The 17,017-nt window shown below is 43.1% G+C and overlaps 1 protein-coding gene across 1 annotated transcript in view; it reads right to left on the bottom strand.

The window, feature by feature from the left end:
- Positions 1-1,287: 1,287 nt before the first annotated feature.
- The window catches only part of LOC307247725 (solute carrier family 15 member 1-like), a gene marked incomplete at both ends in the record, with an annotated part of 17,191 nt that continues 1,461 nt past the window's right edge, over positions 1,288-17,017 (bottom strand). The window contains 21 exons of the mRNA XM_080023848.1: positions 1,288-1,554; positions 3,223-3,330; positions 3,518-3,655; positions 4,322-4,433; positions 4,915-5,022; positions 5,559-5,605; positions 5,714-5,851; positions 6,660-6,776; positions 6,862-6,943; positions 7,295-7,383; positions 7,499-7,531; positions 7,651-7,695; positions 8,192-8,281; positions 8,402-8,482; positions 8,599-8,681; positions 9,585-9,668; positions 9,791-9,881; positions 10,764-10,863; positions 10,973-11,092; positions 11,807-11,948; positions 12,048-12,132. Of these exons, the coding sequence (XP_079879974.1) occupies positions 1,288-1,554; positions 3,223-3,330; positions 3,518-3,655; positions 4,322-4,433; positions 4,915-5,022; positions 5,559-5,605; positions 5,714-5,851; positions 6,660-6,776; positions 6,862-6,943; positions 7,295-7,383; positions 7,499-7,531; positions 7,651-7,695; positions 8,192-8,281; positions 8,402-8,482; positions 8,599-8,681; positions 9,585-9,668; positions 9,791-9,881; positions 10,764-10,863; positions 10,973-11,092; positions 11,807-11,948; positions 12,048-12,132 (2,160 nt within the window). The remainder of the gene's footprint in view (positions 1,555-3,222; positions 3,331-3,517; positions 3,656-4,321; positions 4,434-4,914; positions 5,023-5,558; positions 5,606-5,713; positions 5,852-6,659; positions 6,777-6,861; positions 6,944-7,294; positions 7,384-7,498; positions 7,532-7,650; positions 7,696-8,191; positions 8,282-8,401; positions 8,483-8,598; positions 8,682-9,584; positions 9,669-9,790; positions 9,882-10,763; positions 10,864-10,972; positions 11,093-11,806; positions 11,949-12,047; positions 12,133-17,017) is intronic.

Here is a 17,017-nt window from a genome sequence, read left to right as displayed (position 1 = left end):
TGACAGTGTTGGCACCGTAAGATTATTTTGTTGACCAGTCTCTTATTTGATATTTTATTTAGCCTGTGCTGCTTAAGCAGCCGTTGAAATGTATTTTGTGTTGTGCATGTGCTCCTCTATACGCTGTTCCTGTTAGTGGTGGCGGGGTCCGCCTTTCCCGACAAGACTGTAAAAGTCAGGCAGTTGGAAGAATTGAAACAAGTTGTGGTGAGTAAACTTTTTTTTCATCCCTCATTTGAAAGGTTTGCTTCTCCAGTTACTGGGAGCATTATTTAGGGATCACGGTGTTGACCCGTATGCAGGTCCATGCCTCAGAATTCACTAATAATAATAATAATAATAATAACTGGGATTTATATAGCCCCTTTCAGGAACCCGAGGACACTTTACAAACAAATGAATTGAAATTGCCTTTTGCGTGAGTAAATGTTCAATATTGCGTTGAACACAGGGTCAAGTGAACACTTTAAAGGACTGTTTATTGAAGAAATTGGTGGTCAGGCTGTACACAGAGAAAACATTTTTTCAGATCAAAATGAACTAAACCTCGATAGCGGGGGGGGAGTGTAAAATTGGCAATTTGAACCATTTTCTGTTTGGCAACCTTTTCGACGCCGGTGTTCAATTGAAACCGTATCGACTTCAATGCAAACAAACATTGGCTGGAAATAAATACGAAGGTTGGAATGGACACCTGTGAATTCACACGTCATAAAAGTCAACATCAATCAACAACAATTGCATTACGATTTTTGCTACACAGTGCAAAATAAATCATTGTAAAAAAATAAATTTACAATATAGGAAGGAGAGATGATGCACAAAAAGCTGGAAGCGAAGATTGGAATTTTTGGAAGAATATACTGTTTAAAAAAAAAAAAAAAAAACAGTAGGAAAGAAAAACAAATCTTTTCCAAAGATTCTGAGCCCAACTGTCTCAAAATATACAATGGCCTATTGTTCCCACCCAGACTCTTTACTAATACTGAGCACTGAGAGCTTGAAGGACAGGACTCTATTTTGATGTTCAGGCCTTTTTAAAATGTTTGTTTCCTTCATTCGCCCCATTGGACCGCATTCAAGCGTTAAGGAAGGCCTGGGTTGGGAAAACGGCGATCCGACCCTTCAACTCAAACCGTCTAAACCCCGTCTCTGGGTTCCTCCGACTTCAGATGTCATTCACTCCATGCCATCGTCAGGTAGTAGCCTACCTAACCTACAACGTGATAAAAAAACACAGAACCAAGCAGAAGTCGCACGGAAGACAAGAAGGCAGAGTGAGGAATCTTAGTCGTCGGCCTTGGTCTGTTTGGTTTCCTCTTTGTTGGAGCTGGAGTCGGAGCCCTTCCTCTTCTCGTGGTGGTGGTGCTGCACGGAGGCCCTCCTCTCCATCTCCACGCTGCTCCTCCTCCTCTTCTCCTTCTGCTCCGGCTTCATCTCGGCAAACTGGGCCTCGATCTCCGTCGGGTCCACGTAGGTGTAGAAGTAGGCCATGACGGCGAAGATGACGCACACAAACACCAGCAGGGAGGCAAAGAGGATGTACTCCGCCCACTGGAGAAGAAGTAGGAACACGGTTACTTCACCTCTTTCCCCGCCGCGGTAAACATTTTCATCCATTGGATGGATTGGACAACTTTGAGGCCATTTGCTAATAACGCCCCGGACATACTCTTTTGGTTTATAGGGTTGTCAATTGAACTGCCAGGAAAGTGCAACTTGTAGCCGGTCCTGACACAGTATGTTTTTTTTTTTTTTTTTAAAGACATCGTAGTGGCTTGAAAGACCAAATGTAATGAATTGTACACGTTTGGGCTACGTAAACGATGGCAACGCTGACGTTGTGAGAGGAAATGGAACTATTCTTAAACTGGTTCTGGTAAACCCAAGGAAGCCCGGGGCCTTAGTCAAGCTTAGCATGAGGTGCCGATGACTATAAAAGCCAATCACAGGCACTGATTATGGGGTGGATTTGATCGGCCCAAGCCCTCCAAATTGGACGCTCGGATGACGAGCTGCAACACCCACTGCGACGGGCGGAGTACAGGACTAGCAGCACGCGGGTCGGGTATTAAGGGTGGGCCAATCGATCGGATGCAACGACTATCCGTTACGAATATTGTGCTTTGTCGTCCGATCATTTTGAGTTAATATCCGCGATCGGCAAAATCGTGGTCTCGTCGGGTATATCGGCTGTCCGTCATGACAAATACATCAATGTGATAGGACAGCTGCACGCGGGTCCCTCCCATAAGCGTAGATATTGCGTTTGCGATTTTGACGTGCGTCTGCCCGGACGCCATATTGGGCCGGTCAAGATCCACTAGTAAGCAAATACATGTATTGAGAGATGCAGACATCTCTACAACATCGACTGTGACCCGCTTAACTCTAAACTGATTGGCCACGAAATTTGGTTTAACACCAGGTAAGTGTTGACGACCGAGCTGAACCCAAACCGCTTCCTGCTTTTTGTTCGCTTTTCAGTAAATGTAGAAGACACAGGAAACGTCAGTACAACTTAATTTGCCTTTTACTACCAGCGTTCCCCTCTGCCAAAATAACATGTTTTGTTTTTTTGGTCTTTTTGGGGTTTTTTTTTTTTTTTTTTACAATAAAAGGGAGAAGCTCCTTTTACTGCCTTTTTTTAGGCAACTTCAGGTTTTTTTTTTTTCGATTGCGACCATCCGATCACGACTACTGGGGTAGAATTTACGGATACAAACCCATTTACGACTATCGTGTGATTGGCCCACCCCTGTCACGCATGTACGTAGCCCATCACGATGGCTGAGGTTGAGGGAGGAAAAGCTCTCCCAGTATTTTGAGTCAACTATCTGGATTGGGTACAATCCCGAAGTCCCAACGAATAAGTGAAACCAGTCTATGGAGAAAAAACACGGCAGGACTTTTACTTTCTGAACCTGGAAGTACCGTCCTAATTGTCCATTTTAGTCAATTGTTTAAAAAAAAGAAAATCTGCCAAGAACCTCCGCCAACAATTGGCTTATCTCAAATGGTATCTTGTAGGTCGGAGAATGTACAACGTCGCGTCGATATGCTAATGTACTCCCGCTCTAGATGGAAATGGACGATAAAAGCCCTCTCGTTTCCCCGGCACGGTAATAATTGAGTCACGTAAATGGTAAATTGACCGGAGACAGTTGAGCGCAGTTAAGCGGCGGAGTCGAAGCGTGAGGGGTCGATGTTCTCTTATCTCACCTGATCCGGGAGCTGGGCTGCCTCCGCTACAATAAGCACGATGAAGTTTCCCACGGCAACCGTGAACAGCCAACCCGCCTGCAGCACCGACTTCATGTTGCTGGGAGCCTGGAAGACGGGGAGGGTTTCAAAAGAGATCGGCGTGGGCGATAACAAATAAACATGTTTGCTTGTGGAGGTTTTTAGTTTCAGTGTTTTTATTCTTTCTTCCTTTTTATTTCCTCCTTTTGCAAAGTGCATCGCCGCAGGTTTTATAAAAACGCGCATCGCAGATCTTCCTCATCTTTATCGCTACCTGAGAGTAGGCGAACTCGAGGCCGGTGACGGAGAACACCACCTCCCCCAGCGTCATGAAGAAGTACTGAGGGATCTGCCAGGCCATGTGGATGGTGTTGGGCTCGATCTCAGTCACTGCATTGAGGCTCTGCCCGCACTGGAGGAGACAAGTCATATTCAACCCACAACGGTCTGGATGTCTGGACGTGGACTTTGATTTGTTTAGATCCATTGATTCTGGCCATCATTTTATCCCCATAGTTAATGGCTGTTCTCAAATGAGGCCCCGTGTAAAATGTCCTTTTCAGTGTTTTATAAAAAATAAAAAAAGCTACACATTTAAAGACAACGTGGTAATCCGTAAGATTATTTTGTCAAAATAAATAAATAAATAAATCCCATAATTGATCAAAAACAACATTAAATCGGATGTGTAGTCGAATCCACCCAACACAGGATCTCTTTACCTATTGTCAAATGTTTACATTCTGTTGCCATGGTTACGCCATAAGTCAATTTGTCCCCAAACATGTTTGGACACATGGTATTTCCAAATCACAGTGATGCTTTTCGGTAATTATTCTCTACTTTCATATGTCAAGAACGAGGTCTGTTGTCCTTCATTGACGTCCTATTAAATAGCAAGACGGTGGCGGAACCTCAGCCAAGTTGCTACAGCGCTACCTCCCGCTTTCACAAAACGACCCAACAGCCCAAAGTGGTAGAAATCTGAAAACGCGCAGCTGGACTGAAGAATGTTCCTCAAAGCAGAGACCACGTTTGCTTTCTTCTCAGGAGCAGCGAAGTGTAGCTGGAGACTCACGTTTGGTCCGAAGGTTAAGTTGGCTGGGATTACGATGGTGAAGGAGCTGCCGAAGCCCAGAGCCTGCGTGTAGGCACACTCTTGTGCGTCCATCTTGATCTTAAACTCTGCACTGAAAGACGAACAAATAATATGATGATTATATTAAAAAAAAATAATAATAATGACTATTACCTCTATTTGTATATCTTTCATACACAACGTGCAGCTCAGTGTTTTATGTTAATAGAAGGCAATCTAATAGTAATAAAAACGCTAAATACATCCAATAAAAAAACGGTGAATATTATACTTCAGTTTGGGATCATCAATTTAAACCCTGAAGGATCATGATCATTCTTCTATTCGCGAATGGTTTTAAGTCATTATCACTCCTGAGTTATCGAGTCATCACGGTGGTGTGAGTTATAGGGATGGGAAAATAGGAATTCTTCAACTGTAAAATGAACACATTTGTGTTGAGGTGAATCCTTTTTCTTGCTGTGAATCCGGAGATACATACAGTATAGAATCCGGTGATACATACATACAGTATAGGATCCGGTGATACATACATACAGTGTATATAAATATGATTTTGGGCTCAGACTCACGTTCCGTGCTGCAGTGAAACGTATTTGGACATGGTGTTGGTGTCGATGGCACCGTAGTCCAGCGTTCCCACCGTGACGTTCAAAGCGGAGCGGAAACCGTTCACGAATCTGGTGAGGGGGGGAAAAAAACACAAAAAATGGTTTTTTTTTTTAGCTTCGAGAGCAAAATGTCTCCGGATGTGCCCGTGGGGAAAACGACCGCACAGTGCCGTGGAATACCAGGTTCCGATCGGTCGACGGCGGCCGATCGGCGGTCAGTTACTTCTGAATAATGACCACTGAGCTGTCAATGACAAGTTGTCACTTCTCCATCTGGTTTCACGTCCCTTTCACTCCAGTTACTTCCCAACGTTAACTTACTACAGGAACTGCAAAGGAAAACTTACCGACATGAATGCAGATATGTCGGATTTCACATTAATAACAGTAAAAAAATGAATATGTCGGGAAAAGTTTGTTTTTGTAGGGTACATAGTTTGCAGCTTTGTTATGGGACTGTTTTTTCTCCTCGTTCTTAAACCAGACATACAAGTTGCAAAAGAATTCCTCATAAAAATCACGTCAAGGAATTTGATTTAGCCCGCAGCCGTGTATTAAGCAGCGTCATGTGCGGTCAGTTACGGCAGAGTTACTGACTGACCTACCTGATGTCGTTGACCCCCTGCTCCGGCTTCACTGAGCTGTCGTTGTACTGGAGAGATGGTGGAGAGAGGACACGTCGGATCGGGACTTTCTTTTATTGATTATATATATATATTTTTTTTTTCATATAAATATATATATATTTATATACACTCACGACTCTAGTGCTCAGCATGGATCCGTTCTGGAAGATGATGTAGGTTTGTCTCATGCCCTTCATGGGCTCCTGGGTGGAGGGGTTGGACCTCAACACCAGTTCGTAGGGGGCGTCGAAGGTCAGGTACTCCCCCGACGACTGTGGACACAGGTCACATGCTGTATATACATAAACCTATAATACATATAATATCCTGCTTTTTAATCAAGCAAATGTACAAGCCCGGTGGGTTTCAGTCGAGCACCAGGGGAACTGCAGGGGAAGGTGAGAAAATGAACAGGGTTTTTTTTTTGCACTTCAATATATATAAATTCAAATATTTTATTATACCATATAAGTCTTCTCTTTTAAGCACTACTTTGACACGACATGTCATTGAATCGGATGTGATGGTTATTCGAAGTCGATCTCAAATCGAATAGGAGAATTGCAAGCCGTATAATGGATTTGTATGGTCGAATAAAGTTCATTTCTTCTTTGATTAAATGAAAACAATTATTTTGTTTTTGTTTATTACTTGTTTTTTTCTTTTTTTAGGGGGTGAGGGGAGGGTGGATTTCAAGTACTTAAAATCTTAAGGCGGCGGCGGAATTTAACGCCTAATTAGTAGAGATTCATGCATCATGGGATGGAGGTCTGTTCCCGCAAATAAATGAATAATATAGAAATATGATTTTGCATTTTACCCATGATGCTTGAGTATAAAGTAATGCAACACTTCTGCACGAGCAGTGTTTAACGATAGACTTTCTAAGGGTGGTTACCGGGCTTCCACCACTCTCAAGGGTTTAAAACAACCATATCATCTTAAAATATAACTTTAAACTGCAGTTTTTGATACAGGAAGTTGTATTTCCCTCCCCGGTTCAGGGTGATTTGTTTGTTTTTTCATGTCGGGCAATTTTTTTTGGTTCCTGCAGGTTCTTCCACGCTCCATGCTCCATACCCCGAAAGGCTCCAGGCTCAGGTCCGTCGTCCCAGCTTTCAGTGTGGTCACCTCGTTCACCATGTTGATGAACCTCACCTGGCCAGCGTTGCCGGACGGGAATGAGGGAAGGGTCACCTGGACGACGGAGGAGGCCAAAGGGGTTAGACGTGGGGCTTCTCCGTCCAAATGTACAGTTTGTCAGATTTTGTTTGCTACTCACGTCAATCTGGAGTTGGACCAGAGCAGCGGCGATGAAGGCCACTGCTGCCAAGAACATTCCCACCGTCATCCTCTTCAGTGGACTATGTCACATACACACACAAGAACCATCATTATTATAATTTTATATTATTAATTAATTTAACATCATTTATTTTTACTTTTCTCTTTTGTGACATTTGGTTTTGTGAAAAGCGCATTAGGAATTAAAATTATATAATTTTATTGTCATATTTGATAAATTATGTATTTTTTTTATTTTTTTAATTAGTATCATAATTGTCATTACTATTGTGAATATAGTATAATATATATAATATATTATTATTACACTGTTTATGTTTTATTATCATTATTACTATTATTTCATTAGTATTATATATATTTTTTCCATTATTATTATTATTATTATTATTATTATGTGTGGAACTCACCTGAAGTTTATTTTGCACTTGGCAATGAGTGGGTAGACTACGCTGTCCACGATGGGCACCATCACCAGGATTAGGATGGGGTTGACCGTCTGGGGGGGTTAGAAACACATTACATTATTACACCGATACAATGACCCTCCATGGAGGACAGCAGCAGTCTGATGAAGGACCATCATGGAGTCTGATGTTGGATGATGTTCTCACCTGCATCTGGTCAGGCTGGATGATCAGGATGCCCTATGAAGAACCAGAGAGTTAATTGTCGTGCTGTATTATTCCATAACGGCGAAGAACGTTTAAAGGAAAGTCCCTTTTGTACACAACTGGACCTCCGACTTCTCCAGAAGATCACTTACAAAGTCCCCGTCCATGTTGGTGGCCTGGAGCGTCCATCTGGAGCCCTGCGGAGAAGACACGAGAGGTTAGGATGGAAGGTAGCATCGATAATAATGATAATGCAATAATGATCATGTTTGTTGTCATTATCGTCAGCACAGAAAATAGAAATACATTTTTATATCGATCAAATAAAGCGTATTTTAATAAAATAAAACGACATGAAATATCCATAAATGTAATGCAAACAAAATATATTGATATATATTATGTATCAATGTTCATCAATTCATCAATTTATATAGATGTAATATCAACCAATAAAAAATATCAAAATTAACTTACAATAATATATATGTTGTTTAAATAATATATAAGGTGCTATGCTCACAACGTTACTTTGAAAAGTATTGTGCGTATATTTGCATTTTTAAAAGTATTGTCTGTTTAAGGTGTTCCGTGTCTGAGGGTCATGTAGGTTGCACATCATCTATCATTCATCAGTCATTATGGGATGTATTTAACCTTGCGCGCGCGCACACACACACACACACTCTGTACCTGCTGGTCGAACAGAGCCCAGAACATGGGCAGAGGGATGTAGAGGAACAGGACCTTCAGCACCATCTTCACCTGAGCAATCAGGAGTTTCTACCAAACAAAGAAAAACATAGGACAATATTAAGGAAATGAGACTAGCACCACTAATCATAACCCAAAATAATATGGTGAAAATATCGATATCGGTAAAGAAAATATCAATGTCCCTACTTCGTATTTCTCCTCGGCCCAGTCCATCCAGTGTTCCCTCTGGGCTTTCCCACGGTTCCTGAAACGGTTCCTGATGGCAAACTGTGGAATGTGGAGAAGATTAAGATGACGTTGGATTTAAACCTTCTCCCAATGGGAGAACTAAAGCTCTTCAGGCGACACCAAAATATTATATATGAATATTGAGAAGTCCTCACCCAGATGCATTTGAAGACCTCCAGCATGATGTTTCCTTTGGGCTCGGCCTTGGTGTACATCCCACTGCCGACTATGAACACCACTGCAGACACAATGACACACATTCAAATGATCAGTATTTAGGATTTTTCCTCAGTGAGCCACAGGTCTTCAGCCAGCCTATTTCTAAATATATTCCTAAATGATTTTGGGTGTAAAACACATGGCTAGTTATCTTCTTATGCCGTAAAGCAGACTTCACACCGAATCTGAAAACGCATCCAGCAGTCAGATCCTCCCTCCTAGTGGCCGTCGGATGAAGTACGCGTGGGTGTCGCGTCCCAAAATATGTTGGATATTCATTTTCCACGAATGAGAGTTTAAAACCCCCTGCATATAGCAACCAAATACTCCCAATTAAACAATATAAAAAAGACATTCATTGATGGTGAATGAATGAATGGACTTGTGGTTTGTTGTTGTCAGGTTTTTACTGGACTCCTTTGAGCATTTTGGAGGGTTAAATACTCACGACACCTTTTCATTCTTGTGCCTAATGAACCGTATTGGTGAAATTGTCATTTGGTCATTCATAAAAAATGTGTCCATTTCCAGTATAGTAGGGTTGTGATGTCACTAAATTATTGAACAGAAATGACTTAAAATGCATATTATTAAATTATCCCTGTTGTACATATGATGAAATAAATGTATAATCAATGAGTGAATCAACAAATAAAATTCCCCCCCAAAATATTTAAATAAATAAACAGTAAAATACATAAATAAATGTGATATATCCAAGAAAAAAATCAAATCAAATTTCCACAGGTTTGGACAGAATACAGGGGTCACCCGGGGAGCCTCAGGGGTCAGAGGTCAGAGGTCCCCTTCTTTCCACGTGTTGTGTTTCTCTAAATGACCGTAGTTTAGCGTTCACTTCAGTCTCGAAACTGCTTGGGAGTCGTATCAAACAGAAAGGGTTCGAATTGAAGGAGGTTCTTACCCAGAGCCACCACCATGAGCGCAGCGGGGACTCCGAAGGCCAGAGGGTAGCACTGCTGCTGGGAGTAGATCCCACACTTCTGGGCTGCAGGTCAGCACACACACACGCACACACACGCGCACACACACACACACACACACACACACGTCTTAGCACATATAATGGGGTTGCTTATTTTACCTGCTTCTTAACTGAGCGTTTGGTACCTCTGAGGATGGGGGTGATGACGGTGGAGAGCAGGCTGCCGGCGTTGATGGAGAGGTAGAAGACGGAGAAGAAGGTGCTCCTCTGCTTCTCCTGGCGGACACCACAAGGCGACAGTGCGCGCATGTTACCGTAGCGACTTCCCAAAGTAGAGAGAAGAGCAAAAAGTAGCCACGAGCGCTTTTTTTTTTGGGGGGGGGGGGGGGGGGGGTGTGAGAAAGAGGAAGAACAGTCCCTCGGCGCTGGATGGAGGTCTCAGAGGTGCCTCTGTTGATCAAAGGCGCTCACAAGGAGTGTCATGTTAAAAGGCCTTTATTAAAACATGGCCATTCAAATGTGGAGCGGCCTTCCTCGGGTGACCAACGACGAAGGCCCAGAGGTCCCCACGAGTTGGCTTTGATATTTTCTACGTGCTAATGCCTGGAATCATTTGAACATTGGACTCCGTGCGCGTGCCTTGGATCAACGAGGATCCAAACGCCTCGTGCTCAGTCGACTACGGATACGACCGCGCTCGGTCCGTGGGCTGTCCCCTGGTGGACACTGTCAACAACATAGCGGCGGATGCGTCGAGATATCACAGCGAATGAAACAACATCACAATAACTGACAAACAAAACATATACATACGGTATATATAAATATGATGATATCATTTCTCAATCCATCAAGATTGAGAAATGATATCAGGTGGCTGTTATTTATTTATCGATTTATTTTCCAGTCACACCTGTGGACGTTACCCCCGTCCTTGAACAGAGTCATTTAAGACACTAAGAAGGTACAGCACGGGCGGACCGCCCCTTATCGGTTAATAAACAACTGCATGGAATGTGCCCAGAGGGGGGCTGCTGACATGGACAAGATGACAGTGATAGCTGTGTGTGTGTGTGTGTGTGTGTGTGTGTGTGTGTGCGTGCGTGCATGCGTTTGTGTGTAATCCATCCATCCATCCATCCATCCATCCATCGATACCTGGTGGTCTTCAAATTGGTCTCCACCGAAGGCGGCCACGCAGGGCTTGATGCCCCCCGTCCCCAGAGCGATGAGGAGGAGGCCGACCATGGACAGGGCGCTGGGGCAGGGCCAAAGAATTGGGTTATGCATGATGTCCAACCTTGGGTTTTTGGGGTCTTTTGAGTGCGTGTAAACATTATATTTCTTTTTGTGTTTGCTCAACTCACACATGCACGGTCATGTTCTCGGGTGTCCCGTCCCGGTCCGTGTCCGTGATGTCATGGATGGCACTGATAGCCATGATGAGCTGGCCCACCGTGTAGACGATGGACAGGTAGATGATGGTCCTTCAGAAGGGGAGGGTAAGGGTAAGGAAGAGGGGATGAGGAAAGAGAAGGAAGGGAAGGGAAGGGAAGGGAAGGGAAGGGAAGGGAAGGGAAGGGGGATAAGGAGAGCAAAACACTTTTACCCACAGATTAGATAAACACGGTTCAAAGATCCAAAGTTTATAAATCCATCTCAAAACATGGTCAACACGTCATCTCAGTAGTAGAAAATGCTCACCTTTCCTTTTAAAGTTAATCTCTAAGCACTTTTTAACCAACCGATAATTAACTTAATTAAATGTGTGTTATAAATGCAGGGTTATTGATATTTTTAAGTCCTCATAATTAGATTCATTGGCGTTTGACAATATGGACTGTGATCTGACACTGTAGGCGGCATTACTACAATTCCAAATTAAAGTGGTAATCCATCGGATTATTTTGTTTAAAAAAAAAATCCCATCTTTGATACTTTTTTTTTTTCTTATAAGAAACAGGCATTCGTGTTAAGTATGTGCTGCAATTTATGCTGTTTCCATTGTTGTTGGCGGGGTCCGCCACTATCAAACTGTCGGCACGGACGAGAAGATATTGCCAGCAACCCCAAGTGGCCAAGGAAGACAAAAAAAAAAAAGGAATCGATCAGAAGAAGGCAAACTTTGGAGGAAAGAAAGTGACCGCCTGAGAGCGAAGATGAGGGGGATCGCAGTGCAATGCGCCCAACTCCCGACTCACTTGAACTTTCCGAGCCAGGAGTCGGCCACGATGGCCCCCAGGATGGGCGTCAGGTAGCAGAGGGCCACGAAGGTGTGGTAGATGGAGGTGGCCAGGTCGTCGTCCCAGCGCAGGAAGTACCTGAAGTACAGCACCAGCACCGCTGGAGGGAGAGAGGGAGGGAGACAACACCTTCGATATGCGAAGACCTAAAAAAGCCCCAGAAATGAGTCAACATCATGGTGGACGCGAATCCGCTCACCGCGCATGCCATAGTAGGAGAAACGCTCGCAGAACTCATTGACGACGATGAAAAATATGCAGGTCGGGAAGCCAAACACGGTCGGCTGTGAGGGGGAGAAAAAAATCAACATCGTAAGGAGTTTAGGAATACCTCTCAGAGGACTTCAATGGCTTTTAGCATTCAAGCAACCATTCCAGTTTATACTGTGCAGTACAATTGAACGTTGAACGTATTGTACTGTATTGTATAGGGGTTTGTATAGGGGTTTGTTAAACAGTGCATTCAATGGAGGTACAAGACCTTCAATTAACGTCCAATGACCTTTGTTGCTATTGGTCAATTCTGATGCACGCCGCATGCATGACAGTCCTCCATCTTTATCAGTTATTCTAGTCAATGAGTTATCTTATTACAGCTGTAGATTACAGATAATTTCCCAGAACACTTGACACAATAAAACAACAGCGGTTCAATCTAAGAGGTGGAGGACTTCACCTTTCTCCTTGGCCTGTTCGCATCCTCCCTGTCTGCAGGAGAAAAGAGACACATCTCAGAACCAGCAGTTTCAGTTTATACGGCGTTCATTTCGTTGAAGGTGTATTTCCTTTTTGAGGCCGTTGAGAGAAATGACAAAACAAAGATCTCATATTACTCATCATTGAATTAAAATCACGTTGGTCGTGAGTTTTGGTGCAATTGTCAACTTGTCACAGATTACCGCACGGAAGGTTGGAATCACCGCTTCATCCATGAATAACTCCCGAACCAATGTAAAAACTCAAAGCCAGTAAACAAAAAAGCACAACGTCTCCCGAGTACATACAGATTAGTAGAGTTACACGACAAGTGTAATGCAGTAATCCACCTTTTTTTTTTTTTTATATATCGGTATATCTATACATTTATCCTTTTATTGATATGTTCTCATGAGCTATATTAGTTGTCCTGTGGGGAATAACTTAATAACTTAACTGGGAAAGGTTGAAAACGTTGCTCTGAAAAAGTTGAGTTACTATGAAGTGCATTATTCATATTCATATTCATATAATAATAATAACAATAATAATAATAATAATAATACTCAAGATAAACGAGACCCACCTGCCATGGCTGCTGTGTGTGTGGGTTCCTGCGCCGAACTCCAACTGGTTCCTTCAACAGAGAGACAGGGAATCTGGAGTGTGAGAAACTACTGAGCGTATCTTTAAAAGTGAGAACGGCCAAGGCTTTTATTCAACCTGCGGTCAGACCTCACCTCCCACAATGCACTGTGGTGTCATGGTCGTGGACACACACACACACACACACACACACACACACACACACACGCACGCTTCAGACACTAACACACCAACGTGTGTGTGTGTGTGTGTGTGTGTGTGTGTGTGTGTGTGTTTGAATAGATGACCAGCAGTAATTACTTTATGACAGAGGGACACAGGGACAGATAGGTACTGATAAGGTTAGGTGGCAAAGGCATACCACAGGGCTGATAACGAGGTCCTCTTTCAAAGCCATCGCCTATATGTCTGTAATGGATATAGTATTTTCACTGACCAGGAAATCCTCACGTTGTACGGCTCTGTACTATCTATATTGACCTTTTGACATATCGGCCTTGTGTTCACATACAGGTACAATTATTACTCTTATATTTTGCATCTTTGGCTGCTGTAAATATAGAACATAAACCCGGGAGGATAATAAAGTAATATCCATATTCCCAGGGACACGTCAAAATGTACAGGTCAGAGTATGGTCTACTAGACAAATCAAGACTAAATCAAATCGAACAAGGCAAAACAATATATATATATTGATTATTATAGATGTTTTTGTGTAAATTTTTCACATCAATCATCCCATCAATTGTTTGCATCTATTTATTGCTAATTTAATGTTAATGTCTTATTTGTGTGGCGGCAGTATGACGTTAGAAGTAATATATTTGCATATTTGATCATAATGTTATGGGTTCCAGCCCAGAAGAAAAACTGACATCAGTGGCGTATGAATGTTACGGATCCGCCGCACTCACAGACAGGATTGATAAAAAGTGTATTCTGGGCAGTCCCAACATGCCATCATCGAAGTGTGATCCAGATCGATCCATCATTGTATCATCACCGCGACAACTCGCGAGCAAACGCAAATGGCGGCGCGCACAGGTCACATGAAAGCATTGCAGTCTAGTGACTGGTCAACAACTGCGTCCTCACAAAGGTGGCGGCGCGTTCAGATTTAACGTGACATCAAAACTTTATGGAAGTCATGGATCCGACGAACCCACAGACAATCTGAATAAGATTTTGTATTCGGGGCAGGTCCAACATGCTGTCGTTAGGGTTTCCTCCAGAACGGCGGTTCAGTTATAGCGGAGGAAGTTTTTGATCGACAATCGCAACGTCACCAAGCTGGCGCCACACACAGCGCGCATGCGCGGGTTGACAGCGTATACAGAGCAGGTGATAGTACTGCAGTCTAGTGACACCCAGATTAAGTTACAATTGGACTTTAACTCAAGAAATTACTTACTATCAGCCTTTATTTAGTTGAATACCAGAAGACAGTTGGATTAAACAAAACTCGGCGTACTAAACATCATACATAAACATCATACATAAACATCAAATATATACGCTTGTGAGGAGAGCTGGCACACACCAAAGTCAATTCTAGAAAATTAAAACCCAATAACATCACTGTCAGAATTTCCAGAGATATCAACCGATACAAACTTCCTGAATTATAATTACTGGTAACAATAACCATAAGCAATTACATAATACAAGGAACATATATGTATTCTATATGTGCATTTATTTATTGTATATGTGTTTTCAAATATTTATATTTATACATATATTGCCACATTTATTTATGTATACATTTATTTATACATTTATTGACACATTTATTACTCAGTGCGACACAACCAAGTTGCCTGGTTCTGGGTGGCTTGGGTCCGCATTTAATCCACATCGGTCTATATTTCAAGAAGAAGTTATTGAAATACTCTGGAATTGTAGAATTGTGGAATAGTGGGAACTCGGAAATTTGTAATTGCTGTCGATACAAAATGATGGTGTGTTTTCCAGGAAACTCTGAAAACTGTAATACGTACCTGACAGGACTAACCCTGGGACCCTGTGTATTGCTGCCTGAAGCTATATTTTCTTTCTAATATATTTTGTTTTCTGGGCTAAGAATATGTGTAATGTGTCCTTCAGTGAAATACACTGTCACTACAAAAACAACAACTGGTAATGTTTGGTTAAAAAATGAAAAATCATTACAATTTGCATCTTTGAAGCAAGAAAATGAAACTGGAAGTGTGAGTTCAAGCGTAACAAGGTCTCGATTTTTGTCTATTTGTCTATTTGTCTATTTTTCTGCCGTAATGTTTTGTCGAAAATCTCAACGGGCTCATACGACACAAAGGTTCACTCCGTGTGCGGCACAGTGAGGACTGGACCGTGGGTTGGAATCCATTTATTTATTTAGGCGGCAGTAGATGTAGATGTTCCCGTCACTTCCTGACTATATCGGCAACATACAAATACCTCTTGTTCCCAAATTCTGCATTCCCGCTCAGGTCTCGCCAGTCGTAGAACCGGGGATTAGTAAGTCCGGCCTAGAGTTGATCCCCAGTCCTCGGTTCATTTGTTCTGGTCCTCGCCTCGCTGAGTTTCTTTATCCTTCGCGTGGATGAGGAATCGCCATAAAAAGGAGCAAAATGCCGGGTTTTTTTTCCAGCTGTTGTAAACAGGCAGGATCTTAAAGAGCTCCCCCGTCCACCTCCAAAAGCATTTTCCCTTTTAACCCTGGCTGCAACCAGGTGACCAGGAACAAGAAACTGTACATGGCCACAAAGTAAAAGCATGGAAGACAGGGATGGAGTTAATCTGAGGTTTAACCTTGCGAGGCCTTTTCGCATTTAACCTTTCTAACTGACACACCTGTACATTACTCTTCCCCTCACGCTTGTGGCGGTGTCACAGTGCGGGGTGTAGAATTTAGTGCCATCTTGCGGCGAGGTTGCAGATCGCAACCAACCGAATTGGCTGTGCCACGTGGAAAAGGCGGTGGCTGGGAAACTTGCGGAAAACGCGGAAGGCCCTCTCTAGAGCGTTTTGGGCTACCGTAGAAACATGGAGGTGCAAAATGGCGGCCTCCGTGGAAGCATACCCGCGCCCGTGTCAATAAAAACAGCTCATTCTAAGGTAACAGGGTTAGGGTTAGGGATTCTTATTTCCATAGGCTTATACACTCATTAATACATACTTGTGAATATTATATTCCATTTCGGACAAGTCCGATGCGTAAATTTTACACACTGCACCTTAAGAGTCTGGATTTTGCCTATGACAGTAGAATTTAAAGTCTGTCTCTGAACCCATCACACCACAGACTCCTGCTGGGTCAGAGCTGCGCTGTGATGATCTTCGATCCGTCCATCTAATACTGTTATATGCAGCAAGGCGTGTCCGCAGACATAGCCGACAACTCTGCTGTGCCCCCGGGTCCCCTTCACGCTCAGCCGTGTTCTCCGGGAGCTATTAAAGCGCCCTTAGACAATCGGCTTTCAAAGGCCGACAGGCCTGGAAACTTGCAGACTGAGAGAAAGGTTCTGGGATTGAACCGAGAACCTGCGGGAGGGCTCGGTTCTGCTCTTCTTACCATATGAGCTTCCATCTCCCGTGACACTTTGACTCCTCTGAGGATCCTTGAATGTACTGGTAGCACTGCACTCAGAAGAGAACACATTTATTGGCTTTAACATGGAAGCCCTTTTCCCGCTGTTGACAGTCATTCATTGGCTACAGAACCCCCACCCCCCTGTTCTCTGGGCCCTTTTAAATGTGCCCTCCGGGTGCCGGCTTTCAAAATCCCACTGGGAATCGCGCCCCCATTTTCTCGAAACCCTGAAGTCTCCATCCAACAGCTTTTCACTTCAAGCGACTCTCATTTTGTGTGGCTGTCTTCTC

Source organism: Zeus faber (assembly GCF_960531495.2).
Source record: "Zeus faber genome assembly, chromosome: 2".
NCBI classification, from domain to species: domain Eukaryota; kingdom Metazoa; phylum Chordata; class Actinopteri; order Zeiformes; family Zeidae; genus Zeus; species Zeus faber.
Note: the sequence above shows the minus strand (reverse complement) of the source record. Positions and strands in the feature narration are given on the sequence as shown.